The sequence below is a fragment of the Crocodylus siamensis genome, chromosome 5 (assembly GCF_052110815.1).
Source record: "Crocodylus siamensis isolate JL-2025a chromosome 5, ASM5211081v1, whole genome shotgun sequence".
NCBI lineage: Eukaryota > Metazoa > Chordata > Crocodylia > Crocodylidae > Crocodylus > Crocodylus siamensis.
In genome coordinates this window covers 14660345-14684670 of record NC_143399.1, presented here as the reverse complement: position 1 = coordinate 14684670, position 24326 = coordinate 14660345, and the positions used below count along the sequence as shown (strand labels likewise).

The 24326-nt window shown below is 43.8% G+C and overlaps 1 protein-coding gene across 7 annotated transcripts in view; it reads right to left on the bottom strand.

Annotated features, from left to right (window-relative positions):
* NFIA (nuclear factor I A) overlaps positions 1–24326 on the bottom strand; it is a 308443-nt gene that overhangs the window by 75923 nt on the left and 208194 nt on the right. For all 7 annotated transcript variants that reach the window (XM_090049569.1, XM_090049573.1, XM_090049571.1 and 4 more), the window contains exons 5-6: positions 12201–12318; positions 8540–8667 (exon numbers count right to left, since the gene is read on the bottom strand). In XM_090049569.1, the coding sequence (XP_089905695.1) occupies positions 8540–8667; positions 12201–12318 (246 nt within the window). The remainder of the gene's footprint in view (positions 1–8539; positions 8668–12200; positions 12319–24326) is intronic.

Genomic DNA, 24326 nt, shown 5'->3' with positions numbered 1-24326 from the left:
GTCATCAATAGGAATCTGAAAATATGACTCCCGTTATTGCACTTGGGTGTGGAGCCAGAAATCACCTTAGAGAGACCTATGGTTGTTTCAGCACTTATGAGATCTATGATCTACTTGGAAGCTGAAGTCACCCAATGTGGTAAGTCTGGAAGATCCCAACACCAGACTAGTTGGTAGCATGACTCATACTGGAAATCTGAAGTGTAGCAACCATGCCAGAAATTATTCCCACTGCAGTCATGTTCTTGGATATATGCACACAGATTTATATGGGTTGGATACATTCAAATGAACTATTTTTGATATAAGGCAGGTCCTATATTTTGGAATCAGATGCAAAAGGCAGAGTTACAGTACTTTACTGATTACCTTCTCCTGGTTCATGTTTCCTCTCTGGAGTGATCTAACAAAGGCAATGTATGCATGACAAGATCTCCAGGTGAAAAGTTCCTTAAAAATATTGTTAATAAAACCATCAAGGCTGACATTAAGTTGAATCTCAGTGAGGATTTCCTGAACAAAGAGACTGATTAGACACTGTAGAGCTTTCAAATCTCAACTGGTGAAAACATGGAAAGAATAATCTAACACTAGCACAGGGAGGGACTGGATGAGCTAGCAGGATTTTTCATTCTAACTTCCATAAGCCTAAAAGATAATGCCAGTGAAATGAAGTGTTGTTTCAGCTATCACACTTCTATACACATCACAGAAAAAAAACCAAGACATTGATCCAGTGGTAATTTGCTGTCAAAATGACAATAACTGGTATAGCAAATAAGTGGTGTTAATCATTTTATTTGATTAATATTATTGCATAAGATCAGCATTGCTCAAAGCACCAATATTAAACTGTTGCAGTCTTATGCACTCACACTAATTTCTGGATCTCTTTTTGGTTTCACCCAAGCAAACTTATCCATAAAGTACAGTGGTGGGAAAGGGCAATATTTTTAACTTCTATAACCCATCAGTCACGCAGCAGCCTGACTCTGATAGTCTGGCACAGAAACACATACCTTAGTACAGTATCTGATAAAAGATCTATAATATGCTAATGTAGTTCTGTATCATGTAGCACCTGTGAGTAACAGATTGGGATATCAAAGTGATTCTGTAAATGTATTAAACTTTTAGTGGCAGGTACTATGAATCGACAATTACAAGGAACTGATACAATATGTAAAAGAAACTGATAAACTGTATTGCTCTTGGAAGTAAAAGAAAATCTTACGTTACTGAAAACAATTGGGCGGCTTGTGCTTTGACAGGGTTCTGTGACACAGAAGGGGGCATATGGGTCCAAAATATAGGAAAACAAAAATCACTTTAAAAAGCTATTTGCCTTACAGTACTTGGAGCTCCTTCAGATGTGTGGTCCTTATTTATTCCATCCAGAATTTGCAAGGGGCCAAAACAGTTAAGCCAAAACCTTCTGGCCACTGGGGTAACCACTGGGGTTCAGTATATGCCCTGAGTAACATGCTCACAACCACCATTCAGTTCCTGGCACAATCTAGGTGGTACTAGATAGGCGGTGGGAAAGCAGGGTGAGTTGGGGAATCTGGATGCGTGGACAACATATCTCAAAGAATTCTAGTTACTATAAAGTCACTTTAAGTGCTTATCGATATACAGTCCACTTTTTGTGACCACAGAACACTAATATGATGTAAAGAGGAGGGAGCCAGGAGTCTATTAATGATTGCAGTATAACTCTGCCAAATTAAGCATCAGAGGTTGATACGTCCACTATAGAATAATGTTTAGTAAATGTAGTACAAGACTGAAATACAAGAAGCTGTCCTGCAGCTGTCTGAATAGGTGGCCTTTGCAAGAAAGCTGTCGAAATTGCCTGAGCCCTGCTGGAGTAAGCCCTCATCTAAATGGGGTGATCTAAACTATCTGGCTTGTTATAGGCCCTAGTATACCCCAATACCCACTCTGATAGTCTCTGGACTGGTACTGCCTGATTTTTAATTCAGTCAGCAAATACTGTTACAAATAGCCTTAAGGGAAACCATGAAGAGTTTGGACCTTTGCAAATCAAAGGATAAGGCCCTGAGATCATCTAAGATGTACAGTCTAGTTTCCCCTGGATGTGGCTTAAAGACAAGAAGACTAGCTAATGAATTGTTTTGTTCAAGGGAGAATCTGTAACTATGTTAGGCAGGAACCTGGGATAGGTCTGAGTTATGTCTTCTTCTTATGGAATATTGAAAGATAAGAAGATATTTATTACCCACGGAGACTACTGAATGAACAATTTCTCTGAGATTAAGCACGGGCTCAGAGCACTGTTTGCTGCTTTTATCTGCTGCAAATAATCTATCAATGGACCATGCTCTAGGAAAGTTTGTCTGATATTCAAATCCTGATTGTCCCCTTATGGTCTGATGGGAGCAGTATACTCAGACGGGCCATTGTAGCTGGGAGTGTAGAGCTCTGGGAGATACTCACTGTTGACTGCACCAGTTCCAGTGAAACAGTATCTTGATGTGAAGGCCAATTGAGGCCAATTTATACCTGGTGATCATCTGAATGGTGAATACTCACGTCATTGGTAATCATGCCACATAAGCACAGCAAACTGCTCTCAGGTCTAATATTGTCTGCAGTTGAATTTCCTTGGGCGGGGGGCACAGAAAATTTGCCTGATTATGGTCTGGAAGTGCTCCCCATCACTGATGCTGGGATTTGCCAGATACGTTTTGCTGGATTTAGTACAGTTTCGTTAATAGACAATGCCAGACAACTGGGCACAGAGGCATGGAGAATGGCCAAGAATACACGGGAGCTCTCGAGAGCTGATTTCACAGGTGTTTCCAAAATCAGCGTTAGTTATGAATAGATCTTGGGAGCAAGCTCTTGTGGACATCTCACCTGGGCATGTACAAAGCCCCTGACTGTTTCTGACTCAGAAGGATCAAATGGGGAGGCCTTCAGTCATCATACAGAAGAACCATCCAGTGAGTATGTGATAGGGAGACTGACCAAACTACATCCAACTGCAGGGCCCCTAACAATGCAGTGCTAGGTAGAATCATGTATGAATTATGCATCGTGATCAGTGCTGGAATCACACTCTGTACCACTGAAGCAGGCAGCAGCATGCTGAGAATATTCAGCCCTATAGAGATAAGCAGAGATTTCAACTGCTCAGGCACATGGAGGTTGTCTGGAACTACTTTCTTCTTCAATACTGAAAAAGAAGGCGTTGTAAATCAGGGGTGCAGGCGGGAACAGCACTGAGCTGAAGATAGTAACACATGTACTTCAGAGGTGAGTAGTGTGAGCACAGACTTTGACATTTTGGTCTTTATACCCAAGGCAGATACTCCTGCGAACTTCAAGGCATCTCTGAGTTTCAAGAGAACTCAGAAGCAGATCACTTGGACCAGTCTGACAGAAACAGGGTGCCTATACTTCCCAGTTTGGCTGAAAGAGTCCCAGATTCATAGGCTGGTTGGTCAAAATTTAAAGAGAAGTCCTGAAAACTCAGGGGCATTCGACGCAGTCCCACAGGGAGGCAAAGCAGCATGGCATGGTGTGCCAGGCAGCTCTGCCTCCCCAGTGGACTGTGCCTGCACCCCTGCCTGCTGACCTGCCACTGCCTGCAGTGCTGCTGACCTGGGGGGGCGAGGCCAGTGTCCTGGATGTCCCAACTTTCCTTCTGCTTACCCTAGACAAAAAGAGTGTAAATCATGCCTCTCTCACCTTCAGATCCTCTTTTCTGGAATATGCCCATCCCAAGCCATAGTGGGCACATCTACATGAGACATTCACTGGGCAGTTGATTAATTAGCTGCACAGTAAATGTATCACATCTACACATGCGCCCCTATTAGGCTGGAGTAAACTAATTTACTCCACAGCAAAATGGTACTTGTAAATATAAGTAATATCCTGTTGCAGAGTAAAACACTCTGAAGCAGGACACATGTAGATACTGTCCCAGGTGGCTGGGGCATGAGGGTGCCAGCTAGCCCCACAGTGAAGCACCCCGGTGCCCCAGCCAGACCCTCTGCATCACACTGAGCCGGGGGAGCAGCCCCGGGCTGGCAGGCTGACTCCCCGGACTCCCTGCTAGTCAGGGCTGTTCCAACCTGGCTCAAAGTGGTGCGCATGAATAAACTCCAGAGCTTATTGTTATGGAGTTTATTGCTCCCAGGCGCGCATTCAAATGATGCACTCAGGAGCAATTAACTCCAAAGCAATAAGCTCCAGAGTTTATTTATGCGCATTCACTGCACACGTAGACACGCCCAGTAAGGAATACTGAAAGCTGGAGGACCAGGCAGTTCTCAGCCTTGGTACCAGGAGGAGCTTCCCATCAACAGATGAAATAAAGAAAGGACAATAGGTAGACTGATAATGTGCAAACTATCTTAACTAAACTTTTCTTCAACAATGCTATTAGAAACCCTTTGTACAAGTGCACTGGGGGTGTGCACTGAGGAGCTCCATCTCACAGGCAATAGGGAACCGAGTGGTAGTTAGGTACGTTTGATCATGATGGAACCGAAATCTGAAGACGCAAGCTTTTACTCATAATTACAGCTTTAAACCAGTTCAGAAATACACATAGAACAAGCGTGCACAAAGCCAGCATTTTTACCAAGTCCAAAACCAGGCTAAACCTGCCCGATTTTCTTTACCTAACATCATGTTTATCCTCTCTTGCCCCTCTTTTCAGTTAACAAGAGTTATGTACTGAAAGTGCTGAGATAAAGTAATGGAAAGGAGGATCCCGCAAAAGGTATTTGAAAAGCAGAAGTAATTTACTACATGTCTACTTTGTTTTACTTTCCAAGCCTTCCTGTTGTGAAAGGAAATTCATCTTTTCTGGCAGACTCCTGCCTTTTCAGGCCTGAGAACTCCCCAGGAGCATTTGCGTACAGATAAATGGATGTGAAACTCAGTGAGTACACTATGAGGAACATGGAATTAATGATGGTTTTTGCTTTGGATGTCACGTCTGATGTGTAAATAAAGCCCTAAACAAGTACACTTGTTTGTGAAAAGTCCCCCAGAGGTAATAATCACATGGCCAAGTCCTGGGCCTGCAATGTCTAGAATTCGGTGGAAAGCCTGCCAATGGTTGGGGGGTGATTGCCTGGGGTGGGGGCTGGTCAGAGCCAATGCTAGGAGCTCCACATTCAATCAAGAGTTGAGAGCCACCACAATGAACAGACAACTGGTGTGGCTGGTCATCTTCATATAGCACAAATCCAGTCATCCAAAGCCTTCAGGAGCAGGGGTAATCCCTGTGTAGTCTGTAGTAGCAGTCATGGAGTGACTCTTCTGCAGGAAGGGGACTTTCCAATCATTTTGTATGCACCCCAAGTGCCCTCAAAGGCACATATTGGTGTAAAGACAGAAAAAACAAGTTGGAAGGCACCAAAAGGGGGGCCCTTGTTCAATGTAATTAATTAAATTAATCCTTATTTAATTAAATATTTAAGCCCAAAGAAATTATTACACCTTAAAAACGTAGGGTTTTTGCTTGGCTTTACACTTGGAATTAAATAGCTGGTATGAACCTTATTGGGACAATATGGGGAGTAGGAAGGATATTTCTGAACTGGCTGGGAGTAAATTTCCAAGCCCTCAGGTAAGGTCTCCTTGCTATTCTGACAGGAGGAACATCCTAGCAGCAGATGAAGTAATAAGAAGCAGTGCATCATTTCATTGTTCAGATGACCAAAATATTTGCCCTGTGACAGACTCATAAAGCATTCTGTGCTGGTGGAGATAAGAACCAAATGTTCATTTCCTATGTTGGATTTAGGGAATAAGGTACAGTAACTTGTGCTGCATCAAAGCAGGAGATAAGCTGTTAGTCTCTGCTAGCTAGAGCTCTGAAGGGTAGACCTCTTCCTTCATAGGTTGGTAGGACAACTGAGGACTCGTGTCTACTACCATGGCCCTCAAAGTGTCCTCTTTGTCAGCTTTGCCCTACAAGTCACTGATTTATGGATGATCAGAGACAAATGAAGCAAGATGGACAACTTCTATGGCATCAGTTTGGGGTTGATCGAAATTTAACTAGTTGCAGTGTAAAGATATTTTTAAAACTCCTGGCTCGGTAGAAGTCAAAGAACAACTTTCTTCTTTTCTGCACAAACTGTGAGAGTCGGTGTCTTTTGGCTACACGGTAAATTAAGAATGCCTTAGTTCAGTAGGAGATTCCAGTTTGCTGACAGTCTTGAATGAAGGCCATTACGGAAATACCGAGTCTCTCAATTGTGGAGATAGTCCAGGCAGGCTACCTAATTAGGAGAATCAACAGTGTGGCCTTCAATGCATGTTGACAATCTGGCTTGTTACTGACCAGCAGCAGACCTCCCCTGTTCAGGTAAGAGTGCATGGAGGGTTGTGGTACAACAACTCTCCTTGGATCGAATCCATCAGGGTATAGATCTGGCTATAATCCAGGTACTGCACTGTTCAGTTTGGCCTCTGATTTCCTCCTAGCAGTGGATGCTGATTGGGTATCCAAGCTGGTAGGAGATCTACCAGCTACCTTTGATATTTGTTGCCTATGTGATACTGAAGAGTGGGGAGTCATGATATCAAGCACAGATGCTCTTCAACAGCAATGTGCTTTTCTCTTGGAAAAAGAGCTGTGAGCAGTGGGCTACTGCCCCCTTTTATAAAGAGTGCTCAGTGCCATTCTGCCACCCTCCTTTTCACCATGGGAAAGGTTGGCTAGAAGTCACGAGGGCTTGCAAGGCATGGACAATATGTCTCATCTCGTCTGATCTGAAGAATGCAGTTTAGTTCCTTCGCCACTGTCTAGTCAAGATTGGGCAGAAATCAGAATTGAGCTGGCTGAACGCAGCCCACATAAGACTGAGCTGATGATAGCGTGCAGAGTTGGCAGATATACTACCCACCCCTTGGATATGTATCTGAAGGGGTACATCTGTCAGGAGTTAAAAATAATCACAACTTGGGAATGACTGTAGGCCTCTAGGCTCAAGCAGGTATTACAACAGCAAACCAATTATGTCCACCATTAGTGTCTGGGTTTTTTTCTGCCAGGTGTGAGTCTGCTGTTCATGCTTTGTCACCTTCAGATTGAACAACTGCAGTAGGCTCTATTGGAGGCTATGCCTTAAAAACATTGAGAGTGAAGGTGGTGCAGAAAGCAGCAGCTTGCTTCACTGTGTGGGAACTCTCCTTGGGAGTACATAACACCGGTGCTCCAGGATCAGCACTGCCAGTACATCAGCTCCACTCTGTTCAGGGTAGTTTCTGAAGGACTGACACTTTCTCTCCATGCCATACTGTCGTAACTGCAATCAGCAGAAACACTAATGATGCGGCACCCTCATTAAACAAGAGATGTCACCTGGCAGGGTATTTTCTGCGAGTTCTGAAGCTCCGGAATATGCTCCTCCTTAAGCGAAAATACCCCAGATTTGGTGATTTTGGGGGCATGCTGTGAAAGACATCTGCTCGACAGGCTCTCTGGAGAAGGCTGAGGGCATGTTTCATACATGATGGAAGGAATAGGTGGCGAGCTGACTGGCCAAGTTCCTGTGGAACTGATTTAAATGCTGCTGAGGTTTAAGCTAATTCTGTATATTATATGATTAATTAGGGGGCTGTAAGCCTAGGAAAGGCACCTTTATCATCTTAAATTGAAATAAATGGAAATATATCAATAAAAGTATATAGCAAGAAGGACCATTAAGACATTTATGGATGATTTGGTAAAATACTGAGTGGTGGAAGACAAAACAGGTTTTCGGTGCTTGGTAAATAATGCAAATTCATGATGCATAACAGAAACCCTACCTAGAACACAGATCCGTAGCACTCATTTTACTCATTTAAGGGCCAACATATCAGGAAAGTAATTTTCCTACTATTAACTATTCAGTTAGCACCAAGATAGCTGATCAAGAGACATTAAAGTATATATACAATTCGATGGAAGACCAACAAGAAACAGACTAATTAACTCGGGGAAGGCACGGCTGCCTGCTAAACGTTCTTAAGTTCAACACAGTTTTTCAGCACAGTCTTCCTTCCAACTTCATTGCTTTAATGACACTCCTTATCAAATCCCTTAGAAAGTCATTGCAGAGTAAACTCAAATGTTATATAACCTTCAAAAATCCTTGTATCTCATGGAGACTTTGGGTTTTTTTTTGGTTTTTAAATTAAATAAACAGCCATATTTCACAATAGGATAAAATATGGTCCACTGCCTGGTCAGGTCCTATTTTCTGCCAGGTTGCTATCACTGATACTCCATGCTTGGATCTGAAAGTTTTCCCTGAGAAGAAGAGCATATCTTTTGCTTCATTATTCAACTACTCCAGATACTTGGCCAAAACACAAATGCAATGCACTGTAAAGACGTTTGCTGGTGCAAGAGCAATCAAACCACAACAGTATTCTCATTAGACTGCCTGTCCCAGAACAAATCATAGTTTGTTTTAATTGTCCTTTGATACAATATTTGTTCTCTTATGAAACTGAAAAAACTGGAAGGAACATTTATGACTTAAAAACTGCAGCTTACCTGGCTCCACTTCATGCCATCCACTCGACTGACTGCCGCTTCCTGGAGAGCGCCCTTGGCTTGTATAAAATGGCTCCTCACCAGGACTGTCCATCTCATCCTCCACAGATTTGAGGCGCTTTGTGGAGCTGAAGTAACAAAACATATAACACTGCATATTTTGGAAGGAAATACTGGTATCTTCCTTTGTAGCAGGTGAAAAAAACAACAGGGCTAGATTTTGTGATACTGGACCATTTCAGCATTGAGTAGAGGATGATACCAGGTCTCTGCAGCTATCCCCCTACACCTGGCCCAATAACCGCAATTCTGATCAACTTTTTTCATATTTCAACTTTCTTTATACCAAAATTACCAAGCCTTCTGAACTGTGTCAAATGTTACTGTGATTTTCTGATGCATATAGAGACTAAGCTGAGAGCACCAAACTCATTTCTAATGGGAACCCAAATTATTTTGAACTTAGATTTTTACAGATAGAAGGCCTAAGGCCCACTGATGTAAAGAAAAAGATTCCTACCAAACTCAATTTGTTTTCATTAATTCACTGTCTCACTAGCTATCAAATTAGCTGGTGATGGTGAGAAGTAGAACCTCATTTTAAACACCTATTTCTGTCTCCTTATCTTGTTGCTCACCTCTTGCAATACATTTTTTTCTGAAGAAATGTAATGACAATAACCCTATAATAATAAGCAAAACCCTGTGAGCGATAAGATTCATTTATTGGTCAAAGAGATTCAAATTTTCCTAGGACATAGTCAAGATATAAAAAGTTTATAATTAAATTACTCAATGAATGGGGCACGCCAGTCTTTTGCTGCTACCAAGCATTTAAAAGTGCACATAGTATCATAAGAAAGTGGGCCTAGAAGGGACCTCACTAGCAAGGCCATCCAGCCCAGGCCCCTGCTCAAGGCACGATCATTCCTGATGAAACCATCCCAGCCAAAAGTTTGTCTAACTTGCTATTGAGAATTTCCAGGGATGGAGAGTCCACAACAGGCAACTTATTTCCCATACGTCACTTGCCATATACAGTACCTCTCCTAGCATATACAGTGCATGACACTCAGACAAAGCCTGGGAGAATGGAGGACTCTTGCTTTATGGTCTGTAGGTCAAGAGACCCAGAGTGTGGTGTCCATTCACTTGCAACAGTTGCACATCACTGGAATGTAATGACTTATTAAAGTTAGTACCTGTTAGGTCAGAGATAACCCTGGTCTGAAAGAGAACAACCATGTAATGCCATGGAGGCTTAACTGCTTAAACAGTTGTTAGCTTGCCTTTTAACGGCGCTTAGCAAGTTTAAATTGAATGTGTGACACCACCCTAAGACTGTGTTAGGGTGATGGTGTGAGGAGCAACTTGCGCAGCCAACGTCCTTAACTGTGGCTAAGTTGATTATGAGATATACAGAGCAAGTAGCGATGTTGTCATGAATTTGTCCTAACAACATTTTCCAAAGCCAGGTCAGGCAATTTTCTTTTCTCAGTTTTCTGTCCTATAAGACAGGGCTCTCCAAGTTCGAGGCAGCTGGGGGCTGCATGCAGTACAGGCCACAGACCCAGGGGCCTGCACACCATAGGGGCCCTAGCCTCTGAGTCCCTTCCCTCGTCGTGCGTACAACCCTATTGCCCCTCACCACCTGTGCAGCCCAACCCCCCCCGCCAGGCACACGGCCCAGTTTTCCCCTGCCATGTGCAGCCCCCCTCTCTGGTCATGCACCCCAATTTCCCTGCTAGCTGTGCATGTTGTGCAGACAGCCCACCTGGAGGTGCAGCCTGGACAACCTAGCTCCCTTCTTTGCAAAATGTTGCACAGCCTGGCGCCTCCCCTACCACGCAGGAGCCAGAACCCGGGGGAGCCCAGACAACCCAGCTACGGCTGCTGCAAGAGCAGTGAGAGGGGTGGTGGCTGCGTAGGAGCCCACAGCCCACATGTTAACCCCTCGTGAGCCACACACAATGCACAGGCCACCAGTTGGACAGCTCTGCCATAATGTGTATTCTACCATCAGCTGTAAAGCATTCAAGAACCAAGTGTGCTATAGCATGAAGCAAGAATAGATCGCTCTGTGTATCGGGGACCTATTACATGAACATAAAACATTCTGCTGGCACAATACCCACGCATCTAAACCCTGAAGCCTTTGCTCAGGCAAGACAGACTTTGGCTTCAGCCAAAGATGTGCTTAGGTAAGAACTGAAAGGTTTTGAAGTTTTCTATGAGCTACAAGGAGAATAGTTTGGGTATGTGTGGAATGCAGGTTCTGTCATTCCTTATTTAAAAAACCCCTGTTATATGTCAGCAGGGTAAATTCTGTGCATACAATACAATCATTGCCTGATAATTCTGCTGAGTCTGTGTATTTAAGGAATAATTTTTTTTTCTGATTGGGAGCGGCCTAATGAGAGGAAAACAAACATATTAGCAAGTTATTAACGACTCATGCTGTTTATAATAGGCTCCTTATCAGTGCTAGTTATTTGCAAAAAAATAGAAGGCGAACAACTGAGCTTTTAAGTAACCTGACTTCTTCACTCCTGGACTTGCAACAAAACTCTCCCTCTAAGCGAGTCCAATGATGAGCACTGCACGTACAGTATGCAGTACAAATGTGAAAAAAGAAACAGCCCTAACTTTTAAACTGATTACTGCCACATGTAATGAGACCCTTATTTGCTGAGCTGCACAGTGTTGCTGGAGCACAAGTAATACAGAATGTTCTTTCAATCACTGCACATTGTAAGCTAAAAAGTTATTGCTAAGAGACTGTCTTAAAGCTTTTTTAGAAAATAAAAATGACAGCTGCACTCAAACTACAGGGCATTTTTATTGTGTGCTTGTTTTTTGCAATGCTGGTAGAACTGCAGACTGAGATCAAAACCTAAAGAACTCCAGTATGAAGTTACAATTGTGTGCCATGTCTGAAAAAACATCCATTTTGACTGGGGGGGAAAAAATCAATCTGCTTTCTTAACAGTGTTCAAGACGGGTGTAATGACCGGGCTTGTTTATAAATCCAATCTCATGGATGGTTAAAGTAAAAGGACAGGATAAAAAAAATACATATACCCTTGTCTGTTAGTTAGCAACTAAGCCACAGGCTTGCACTGGATAGCAGCCAGCATCAAAAATTCAGTTGCTTGGTTGTCTTAACACCGTATCAAAATGTGAATATATTAAAGGCCAAGCCCTCAGCTCTATATCATTTTCACTCTTAACATTTTTAAATTTATAAAGAATATATGAAGTCTGGTGTCTAATTTTTGCTTGTATATAATGCAAGCTACTGTCCCTACTTGGAAGAGCTCCGTGCAAAAATACTCAAGGACCTTATCATCAAGATGAAGCAACATGTCCCATTCTGCCCTTGATTCTCCTCTTGGACCAGTGCAACATTATTGGCTTCAGTAGAATTACTTGTGTTTATAAACGGTGTAAATGAGAGATTAACGGGGACCTCTATAAAGCTTTTTTCCAAGGCTGGAATATAAATAAATAGCTTTCATTGACGCTAGGATGAACACTCAGCTTTGCGATTCTGAAAAGGTTACACGCTCCCTACCCCCAGCGCAACATGCCCAATAAGGTAACTACAACTTTTCCAGATGAGCAATGACTGTTATCCAGGTTTCACAAGCAGTTGAATTACCTGGTAGAGGATGTGCTAGGTAAAGACCTCCTCATCGCTCCTGGGCTCATGCTGTAGTATGAAGAACTTTCCAAATCTGAGAGGGAGAAATTAGGGCCTGTTCCTGCAGCTATTGGCGCTAAGGAGACAAAAGCAGATTACAGTCAGTAAGTCAGGTGAGTAATGCTTTCACTGCATTTCAGTGTCAACTCTCTTCTTAATAAATTAATGCATTCAGTTTTGGGGAGGGAAGGGAGGTGGAAAGTGAGGGATCTGGTACTTTAATCAAGAAGGTATAATGTTTATTGGGGAAATACTTCTGTATGATTAAGATTCTTTTTTACTTTCTCCTAAGGTCATTGCTTTTTGTGCTAGTAATTCTAGCTATTTGTAGCAACATCTTTTGTGGATTCCTTTAAGAAAGTCTGGCCGTATTGTAATCTGAGTGAAATCTCTTGAAATGTCTTTATTTTTTATTTTTAGGCCTGGAATTGGCTTATTGAATACACTTCTGAATAAGAGACAGGCCGACAGTATGCCTGGCCTTGTCTGCAAGCTTGTGTAGACGGCAGTAGACACTTTTTTCTCAGGACCACTGTGGCGTCTCCAAGGGGTGCAAGGGGCTGAGAGTTTTGGGGCTCTCATCAGCTTTTTGCAGAGACAACTGGCCTCACAACACCATTATCCAAAAATTGCCTTCTGCCCTTTTATTCCTCCAGTCCTGAAAGTTTTTTTTATGAGGGCCATCCTGCTATGATTTCACCTAGCTTCCGTGTGACATACCCCACAGCACTGGCTATGTGCAAGGTATTATAAATTCCTTTTCTAAAATTTTACAGGCACAGAGCCATGCTGAGCATGTGGAATAAAACAAGGGCATGCAGCTACCTAATATAAAATACACAAGGCGAGGTCTTTGTCAATGAAACCCACTGTATGGTATAAGATGGCACTGCCATTTGGAGGAGAATACTGCTTTGGAGTCTATATTATGAAGCATGCTTTGCCTTGCCCGTCTGACAGCCCTCTGCAACGCAGCCCGTTCTGCAGTATGTGTCAGGTGAATGTGGAACGTTTTATCTGAGAACCTGTTTCGCAGAGACAAGGGATAGTCTCTTTCTGACTTCACGGGAGGTTCCCAGACAGGGTACCGAGAGAAAAACTGTCTGCAGTCAATGAATCTGGCTCCCTTTTCACTTGCCATGGCAGGAGTGAGGCAATGAAGAGCAAATGGTGCCTTAACTTGTACCACTCATCCAGAGTGAAATCCAGGCCTGATGGAAGTTCGGCAACTGGTATCAATTAGGCCAGCATTTCAGCTCAAATCTTGGGGAACTGCCCATCTCAGGATCGACAGAATTGTTTAGCCCTCTGGCTAGCCCACCATGCCCAAAAGACACTTTGCTGTTGTTTGCCAGTCTAGAAACAAGGCTCTTTTACAAATGTCTGCCCTTGAAACAGAAAAGGAACAGTATGGACAGCAATGGACTTTTAAATGCATACGCTGGGAGGTAAATGCTTCTATTAAAACTTGAGAAAATCTGGCAGGATCATTAAAAGAAATTAACCTGGGAAATAATTCATGGCAAGAACACTCAAATCCCTTGTTATCTTCCTTTAACTATAATATGCTTCCTGTGCACTGAGCATATGAGAGGATGGGCTTTTTAAAAAAAGGAAAAAAATTAAGTATGGTAAAATTAACTCATTTTATCAATTTGTGCTTTCTGCTAGTTTCCTGACAGGAGCTACAAGAGGCTGTAAAACTGATGAATTTGCATGGAAAAAGAAACCAGTGTAAGTAATTTGTGTAAAAGGTAACATGGACATGGACTGCTATAATTCAGACACCCTGCAGATAGCAGACTGCTGCAGTGTGAGCAGTTATGGGTTAGAAAAATGACCATACTGCAGTCAGTCTGACTTGAATGGAAATCAATCATAAAGGTACTCTGCAGCATCTACTCCACAGTTTTCAGCAACTTCTTTGCCAAACAGATTTTTGCTTTGTAAACCCTTTGCTGATCAATCCTCCTACGTCTCAGACCTACCCAGGCCTAATTTACAGGTTAATCTTAATATTTTCCAAACAGGAACATAAAAAGGTAGGCACTAAATTAAAGCGCCATTTCGTTCTAAGGGGCAATGAATTTCCCAGCCATTGTAAGATTTATTAAATAGTTTTATTTTAGACAGATATGGAGGAAAAACCTGTGCTGATAAATTGCCCCACCCCATTAATCTCCCCCCAGGACCCTGGGCAACGCTGGCCAAATCTTGAAGTTGGCCCTATGTGAAAACTTGTGAAGCGTGATTGCAGATCTCAACATAATGCATGTAGTCTGAAGAAGGGTGGGGTGGGATTGAGGAAGAGCTGGTAGCACAGACACTATCCACAGAGCAGAAGGGGAAACAGCAAGTAATCTCGGGAGTCCACACATTTTGAATAACAGGGTTTGTTTGCCGTGCGTTAGGATACCTTGTAATACTTGAAGAGCAAGATGAAGGATATAAGAGGAGAGCCACATAACAAAGGACAGGTCAAAGAACACAACATTTTTTGAAATGCTCAAGTGTACATTATGTTTAAAATGTCTTTGCTAATGTGAGTATTTACAAGGCCCACGGCTCAAGCAAGTGAACGACTGCCCTGTTACAACTAACTCAAGGTCACTAACCTCAGCAGTGCCACAGATGTAAACTTTCCACAAGGGGAAAGAGTTTTCGAATTATTTCTCAGGCATGTAAGCTGGTTATCTTTCATATCAGCTTTTTTTTCTCCATTAATTTGCTCTTGAAGCTATGCTTTCCTGTAAATTGACTGCAGAAATTGCCATTGTGCAACCTCCAACCAGGGAAGAGTTAACTCCCTTTTCTCTAGCTAGCAGGAGGTCTTTTCCTTTTCCGGTCTGAATTTTGCTTAAAGTGATCTATGCTTTCTATTGCTGTTTCACCCTGAGCCACACCTACTAACTCTTGCCTTAGACTTTGGCTGAAGGAAGCCTGCTGTTTTGTTTTTGGCTCTTAGATTTACTTTTCTGTTCTGCAAGACAACATGCCATAAAGGTATATGCATTTAATCTGGTTTACACATTCTTTCTCCGGGCACTCATGATGACTTTACAGCCTACCCGTTTTACATTAACCAGAACAATAATGAGAAGACAAGGTCACGCTCATGTGTATTTGCAGGAGTCCACATCAACACTCTACTGCCAGAGAGTAGGTGGAGGGATCAAAGGTATTGAAATTGGGCAAAACCCTGCCTAAACTGAGCTTTACCTTTCAACATATGATTATCAAACACGTGAACCTCTTAGCCCGATGTACCAATAACATGTTTTGGCACTATCCAGAGCACTGGCATAGCTGAAATTTGCTCTGTTCTGTAATACCTTTACTATACTGAAGTATACATAAATGAGAGCCTGAGATTTACTGATCACACCAAAAATAATTTAACCCTCATAAAAAAAGTTCTTCAGAAAAACACCCATAAATGGCTGAAGGCTGCATCTGAAACAGGAGGGGCAGGTTGGAAATTTCAGCTCTGGGTCAAAACAATATGCTCCATGCCTACAGCAAGATGTCATTTGACATGGAGCCATGCCTCTGACATGACGGAAGAGTAAGGTGTTTTCCTGGGTAAAGAACTGGCCTTTCATTTAAACCTTAGCTTGATTGATGTGCGTGGAGCTTTTAAGTGAACCGATGTGGTTGCGGGTCCAATTTCAGCTGACAGGGTGGTCTACTTCGCAGGAACCCAATGCACACGAGATACATTTCAATCACTTGGAAGAGGCAGAAGACAGTTTGCCTGAAACACTGGACCAGTTCTCCTCCCAGGCTGATCAACCTGTGGTGTATCAGGGCTGCAAGCAGGGGGCACGGAGCCATGGCTCTGCTCCGGATGAAGGCCAGCTCTGGGGAATGCTCTGGCACCAATGACAGGCTATCCCCATTGCCACCCATTTATTAATTCAAAGAGGTTAAAATCCCTGTGTTTTTCTTAACCAAAAATGTTAAGAAAAACACAAGAAAAATTAACCAAACCCCTCTGACTTAATTCGATCGGAGTATTTATTTTGGAAATGTACTGGAGTACAGGAAAGCCACTAAATAAAACCAGCCAAGTTGGCATTTGTCTTCCTTGGAATATGGCACTGTCTTGTAGTTATTAATGTGTGTCTTATTTCTGTTTTTCCACTTTTATTAAACTGTTTTTACAAGACATGGATGAAACAAGGATCATTATATGTGTAACACTGCAGCAAATTGACACTGTGTTTAAGGTTAAATAAGAAACCCTGCATTTGACTAATAATTTTCTTCATAGATTATGACTTAATAAGCAGAGGGAAACGTACTATGTTTTGAGGCAGGAAAGAAAAGGTAGCTGAGGTTTTAGCAAGGCCTTTGTCTCCCGTCTACTGTGTTATTAGGTTCAAAGAGGTTTTGCCGAATACAACAGATATGAAATGTGTGATGTTCATTTTAAAATTACAAGTACAGCCTGCTATTGACCATCTAATTATGCTGAGTTCCATTTATAAACATAGCTAACCACTAAGTTTATAGAGACTTTTTGTGCTGCTTTAATAGGATATTGATCGAGAGCAAGGTTTGAGTGGACTGCCATTGAATTGTGTAATGGCATACAAAAGGCAAGGTCACGGCAACTGTTCATTCTATGCCTGCAGTCTATTTTTTATTATAATCTTTTTTTCCCCCCTCCTTTAATGCCCAAGCCCGAGCAGTCTGTTTGGGATAGCAGTGCTTTGCTAAAGAACAGAGGGTTTTTTTTAAAGGTTAATTTTCAGGCTCCTGATTTTTAACTACCACAGTTACAGTATTGCCTAGTATATCAGAAAGGGTCCAGGCTACTTTTTGCAGAAACAGGTTTGTTTTTTTTTTTACATACACATATAATACACATGCATTTTTAAAAAGATACTCTGCCATTTACATCCACAGCACCCGCAGTATGTGGGCTCTGCGCTGGGGATCTGCATGGAGAAAGAAGGATCCTCCCCACTCTCATCTGGACATCAGAAAAGTAGTGGACTCGCCCCCCAGTCTCAGAGCCGCGGGACCACCGCCTTGAGCTGCTGACCCGCTCTCTGACACACTGAGAACGTACAGTCCTGGTGTGAGTGGTGGACCACGGCTATTGGTAACCTCACCATCCTCCGGAGGATTGCACTGAGCATAGAGCCCTCCCGCAGGAGCAGGTATGGGCGAGAGGATTTTTTTCTGTAATTTGCTTCGAGTAGACTGGTGGGTCAAAACACCTCGAGAATCTCGATTCCTTTGGTTGTAGACATCTCCCTCCTACCTACGCCACTTCCTGCTCAGAGAGGGGGATGTGTTTTTAATTGCTAGCTCCACATATCTCCTTCACAATAATCGCATCAGTTCTTTAACTGCACTGATTCTGCTCTTTATCATTCCAGCTCGAACAGTACAAATAGTTTTATTTAGGCTCCGCAGTGAGTGTGGGGAGTTCACGCACCAACTCTAGGTATAAGAGATTATTTTCCTTTATTGTTTTAAACAGAAATGATTGTTTCATATACTTGCAGAACTACTGTATGCTTCAAACACTAGGGTGCCACCTCATGCCAGAGACCACCTCTAACAGCCCCTTCTATTACCAGGATCCCTGGCAGCACCCATCTCCGTAAGAGGGCTAAGAGACTTCTGCAGCCAGATGCAGCAGATGCTGAAGCAGGGCTACAGAAACCACTAACCACAGAGAGCGAGTGTCTGCATGTCAGACACCTGAAGTTTCCACTCCTGAACAACGGTATCCCACAATTCATGGCATTTCAAAATCACAGACTACCTGTGCAATCTATTTAGCTCCTTTAAGGGCTCTGTAGATATAACACAGATATGTGGTCTGCGATTGCATGTGTGCATATTTGTGTGGTCTACTGCTTTAGAAGGGTTAAAAGCATCCCACTTACTCCATGAAAAACAGAGCTAGCACCGTACAGCTTTAACTGTGGCCTTCCCAGTGCAGCGAGCGTTCCTCAGCACCAGGAACGGTATCATTTCAACCAAAATGGAGCACAATAAATGAATTTTGTTAAGAGAATGTTTATAAGCTCCAAACCCTTCCTTCACAGACCAGCCAGATTATTTCAGATGGCTGCAGGGAGCTCCACATGGGAAGGAGGCCATCTTGAAGGTCCCAGATCAAGAAGACTTGGAGGTCACTGTAACCAACTGGCTGGTATGGCCTCCCCCATTCCCCTTCTCTCCTCTCCAGCTCCCAGCCTGCCAATGATCCTAATTTCATCGCCTGCCAAATAGCAAACCCTGCAGAACTTATATAGGAAAGTTCAGTGGCAAGGTTTTTTTTTCGTTTGTGCACCAAGTCAAGTGAGCACCCTGGAAGTCAAAGTTGGTGAGAACTATGCAGCTCTCACAGCTTCATGACATCAGAGATGCACCGGAGTCACATTTCTAGCACTTGCTCTGGCCACTTTCCTCAAGCCCCGAAGTAAGTTCCCAGTGCTGAAGGGTTTAAGGAATAGGATGAAAATTCTCTACAGCCTCAGGCTTGGGAACAAACAATGTGCGACTCCCCAGTTGTGCTGCAGAGATATCCATCTCTTTCCTTCAAACCAAACCTCATCAGAGACTAAAGGGTCTCTGGGGAAAGGAGGCCTGCAAGAGAAGTGGTTCATCTCCCAAATCCCATTGCAATATAGGACTACTGGCAACATGATGTGACATACTCATATTAGGTTGTGGGTGGACAGTGGCCTCTCCACAATAAAAGAAATAATGCACAGGCGTCTTCCATGTAAACAGCTTTAGGACATTTTTCAAGCCCTTTAGCAACTCATTAGCGATGACGGGAGCAGGATTGTGAGGCTCGGAAGCTCCTAGTCATGAATTGGCATGAAGATGGCAGTTACAAGTAGGTCACCTAGCATTTGTATGAGGCAGGAGTGTTATTTGGCAGCTGTAACTGCAACTAAGCAGCCCTCTTTAGGATCTGCTCTGCTCACCCCACATGAGGAGGGGGTTAGAAAAGGTGCCCTACACATAGTCTGCCTCTCTTTTTTGACTGGATAACTGCACCCAGTGGGATCACCTTTACTGTGGTTGAAATCAATAAAGACACACAATCAATTTTGGTACCTGGAACACCAGGACTCTCATGGACAATCCTAACCATGAACACCAGAGCGCTGCACTGCAATCATGGCTTGAAAACTCAGATGACACAGCACTGATATTGCACTGAGCAAGAGCTGGTAAGTGGAAGATGGGCAGCTCAAAGAGCAAGGAAGTGTCTATACTGTCTTCTAGAAGAGTAAACAGCAAAGTGAATGCCAACTTGGCTTTGCCATTAAGAATGAACTCATAAACCAACTCAATTTCCTATCAGAATTTATGAGCAGCTCATAACTGTTTGTCTCAAATTGGCAGGGAGCCAATACACCACTGTCATCAGCATATATTCCCTTACTCTTGATGTCACTGACAAAACCAAGGAGGAATTCTATGCCAACCTTGACCGAGTCCATTTTGATGTTCTGGAGGGAGACAGGCTTATTGTGCTCAGTGATTTCAATGCCAAAGTTGGAAGGGACTCAAACCTCTGGAATGGAACCATTGGCAAAGAAGTGGGAAAGGTCAACTCCAATGGCATCTTCTTCTTGAAAAATAGGTGCAAGGCATCATGACAACACTCACAATCTAAGCATTAGCACTTGATTGACTACGTCATCATTCGTGCCCTGGATCGCAAAGATGCCTCGTCACTCGAGTTATTCTAGGAGCTGACAATTGCTGGACCTTTCACTGACTCATCTGCTCAGTTATGTCACTGAAACTGGCTCCCAAATGATGACTGCAGCAGAAGCAGTGCTGACAGAAGGTCAATGTTGAAGGACTCAATGGCCAAATCAAGAGACCTCTTCCACCAGTGCCTCAATGAAAAACTGGTGATTTCCAATCAACAACAAGGGAAGACTGTTGGCAGTGCTTGGAGTGCCTTCAAGTCCTCCGTCATGAGTGCCTGTGAAGAGACACTTGGATTCTCTACCAGGAACCATCAAGACTGGTTTGATGAGAATGACTGGGAGATCCAGCAGTTAACTGACTGCAAGCACAAGGCCTTTTGTGGTTGGTAGAATGACACCAACTGCAAGCAAAATAAATTGAATCACCAACAAGCCAAAGCAAAGGTCCAAGGGAGGACCTTCGATATGAAGAACAGATGGTGGGAAGACAAGGCAAAGCAAATTTAACTTCTTGTTGACATCTATGATACTCCTCATGGTTTCTTTAGTGCCACCAAAGCCACCTATGGTAAAGCATTCAGGGGCTACTCCTTTGAGACCTAAAGATGGAGGAGACCTGATCAATGAAAAGGGAATCATCAATGTCCATTGGAAGGAAGATTTTGAAGACCTTCTTAATCAAGAATCTGTTGCTGACAAATGTTCTCAATTCCATCCCACAACACCCAGTCAGAGAAGATCTTGGAGTCCCTCCAACCCTCGATGAGGTGAGGTGAGGAGAGGAAAGCCATCAAGCAGATGAAGAATGACAAGACATCTGGAGCTGATGCAATCCCCGCTGAAATCTTCAAGCAGGTGGGAGAAGCTCACATCACAGCTCCATGCCCTCATCTTACGAATTTGGAATAATGAGGTAATCCCAGATGACCTCAGGGATGCCATGATCATGACAACCTTCAACAAAAGGAGACAGGTCCAACAGTGTAAATTACAGAGGGACTGGCCTGCTGTCCCTGATAGGAAAGATCATTGCGAGAACCCTCCTGAACTGTCTCCTTCCACTTGCTGAAGAGCTCCTCTTGGAATCTCATTGTGGGTTTAGGGTATCAAGAGGCACAACTACCATGATCGCCATTCCTCACCAGCACAGGAAAAATGCTGGGAACAACATAAACCTCTCTATATGGCTTTTATGACCTCATGAAAGCCTTCAAGTCTGTCAGCCAAGAAGCACTGGGGGGAGGATCGTTCTGAGGTATGGATGCCCACTGAAATGCATCACCATTCCTCACCTGCTCCATGACGGTATGCGAGTGGTGGTTCTCAGTAATGGATCTATCACAGATTCCTTTGAAGTTAAGACTGGAGTTAAGCAAGGCTGCATCATCACTGCAACACTTTTCTCAGTATTCCTTATTGTGATGCTACATCTGACCACCAACAAGCTTCCAGTCAGAGTAGTGCTAAACTACCAAATAGATAGTAAGCTGTTTAATCTCAACTGACTCTGAGTCAAAACCAAGACTACCTCAATGTCAATCACTGAGTTCCAGTACACTGATAATGCTGTAGTGTGTGATCACTCAGAAGCAGAACTTTAGGCAACCACTGACATCTTTACCGAGGCATACAAGAAAATGGGACTGACGCTTAACACTCAGAAGACTAAGGTCCTCCATTAATAAGAGCCTAATGAGCAGTCCCCAGCTTTGGCAATTCAGATTTAAGGTGAGACTCAGGAGAATAAAGAAATCCAACATCACCTCAAATGTGCAAGTGCAGCCTTTGGATGCCTGTGGTGTTTGAAGATCATGACATCAGATTCGAAAACCAAGCTCATGGTTTATGAAGCAGTCATGATCCCTACCTTACTGTACAGAGCTGAAATGTGGACAACATACAGGAGGCACCTCAAATCACTCAAGATGTACCATCAACACTGCCTGTGGAAGATTTTTTGAATCCAGTAGGAAGACAGATTACATTAGCATCCTCTCGCAAGTGAACACCATGAGCATCAATGTGATGATCATCCAACATCAACTTCACTGGCTTAGCCACATCATCCAGATGTCTAATTCCAGACTCCTACAGCAAATTTTATTCTCCCAGCTTAGTCAAGGCATACGATCAAGAGGAAGTGAAGGGCAGAGAAAGTGTTTCAAAGATGTCCTCAAGGCCAACTTGAAAAAATGCAACATTGACATCAACTCATGGAAGACTATCACCTAGGACTACCCTGAGTCTGCCACAATGATCTCAGTATTTTGAAACATCACAACAACAACAGGAGATGAAGAAGTAGGAGCAGCAGAAACAGCGTGTTGCAGACTAAACCAAGAATCCAGAGCCACCTGCCCTGCACGGAAACACATGCCTGAGTTGCAAGAGAACCTATTGATCCAAGACTGGCCTTCAGACCCATAGCTAAGTTATGAAGCAGTCATGATCCCTACCTTACTGTACAGAGCTGAAATGTGGACAACATACAGGAGGCACCTCAAATCACTCAAGATGTACCATCAACACTGCCTGTGGAAGATTTTTTGAATCCAGTAGGTTTTCGAATCTGATGTCATGATCTTCAAACACCACAGGCATCCAAAGGCTGCACTTGCACATTTGAGGTGATGTTGGATTTCTTTATTCTCCTGAGTCTCACCTTAAATCTGAATTGCCAAAGCTGGGGACTGCTCATTAGGCTCTTATTAATGGAGGACCTTAGTCTTCTGAGTGTTAAGCATCTACCCTCTCACTGGGGCGCTAAGGTGTGACAGGAGGCCATCTCGTGGCCAGTCAAATCATTGGCCCACCCACCTGTCTAGGGCAGTCTGCCCAGCTGCCTTTCCTGCCATGCCTTTGATGTATCTAATTAGTTGTTTATAAGGTGGGAGGCTGCCCATTTACTGCCTGATGCCAAGGGTATAATACACGGCTCCAAACCTTCCCTTATACCATGTCCCATACCTTTGCAGATGGCATCACTATATGGCTCTGGTTCCATGATGGATCCCTTTCTATACCCACCTAATGTTTGTACCCTGACTGGATCCCTCCATCTCAGGTGGTCTATTCTGCTCTCATTCTGGGCTGCCGAGCTCCCTGAACCCTTCTCCTTCTTGGCAGTGGCTCTCTCCGGGAACTTTGGCCACACCAGCCCTGGCCTCGCCTCTAGGCCGGTCGGAAGCCCAGGCCCCTGGCTCTGGGTGTCCCTTGTGGTGGGTGCTCTGGCCCTTCAAACATTCTGGTCCTGGCCCCAGCACTGACTAGTCAAGGGTTTCTCTGGTCAGGTTACTGAGCGGCTCGCCCTCTCTCTCTCTCATATGGACCCACCTTCTCAGGTCCCTCCGAACACAGCTCACTCAATGTCTAAAGCCAGTTTATGGACAGTCCTTCAGGCCCACCCATGTGGACCCTACTCTACGCGGCCAATGTGTAGTCCTTCAGGCCCACCCACACAGATCCTACTCTATGCAGCCTTCTCACATGCCATCACTGGGCCCACTACTCTACCCTCTCACTGGGGCGCTCGGCCTTACGCCCCTTGGTCTCAGGCCTGATGACATGCCTAGACCTCTCTCCTGTCCCCTCTATGGGGTAACCCACCAGGTCATGGGGGCTCACCAATACTTGCCTTTCACAAAGGAGGCACCGGTGTGGCATTTCTTGGGGAACACCCCACCACAGGCAGCCCCATCCCTAGCAGGATGTAGCTTTAGGTCATTCCCCAGGACCAGGAACATCTTCCATCCCCACAGCTCCTACCCTGTCCTCCAGGTGATCTGGGAGCAGCACCTCTGGCTGGTGAAGTTCTCTCTCTGGCTCCATCCAGCAACTGCCAGCTCAGCTCTGAGGGTTTGGATTTAAACTAAAGCTGCTCAGCCCCATCCTCTAATCCAGAAGCACTCCTGCAGCCATATGACCACCTCATTAGGCTGCATCACACATGCCGGCTGCTCCACAGCCTGCTCAAAGCTGTCAGAGTGGCAGGAACCAAAGGTGCCCTGCCACAGAAGGCAATCATGGAAGACAATCATCCTCGACTGTGAGGGATTGCCAATGAAGATGGACAGTGGCTTTTCCTCTAGTTTTAAGTTACTTAGTTTGATTTGTTAAAATGCTGGCAACATTTTTGTAAAATTTCTTTTTGATTAACTACTTTCTTTGTTTAACTAATTTCAGGGAGATTTATGAGTAGGCTAGCCATCAATTGAAAAGGTAACAGATGTAGTTCTCAAGACAAGCTGTGTAGTTCTACTTAGCACCAAGATGGTTTGCAGTTCTTGTTCAGTAGCTAAAGACACTTTAAAACAATGGGGCACTTTTACACATGCTCCAGGGGGTAAGGGGATGGCACTTTAATTACAGGGGCTGTGAGAGGAAG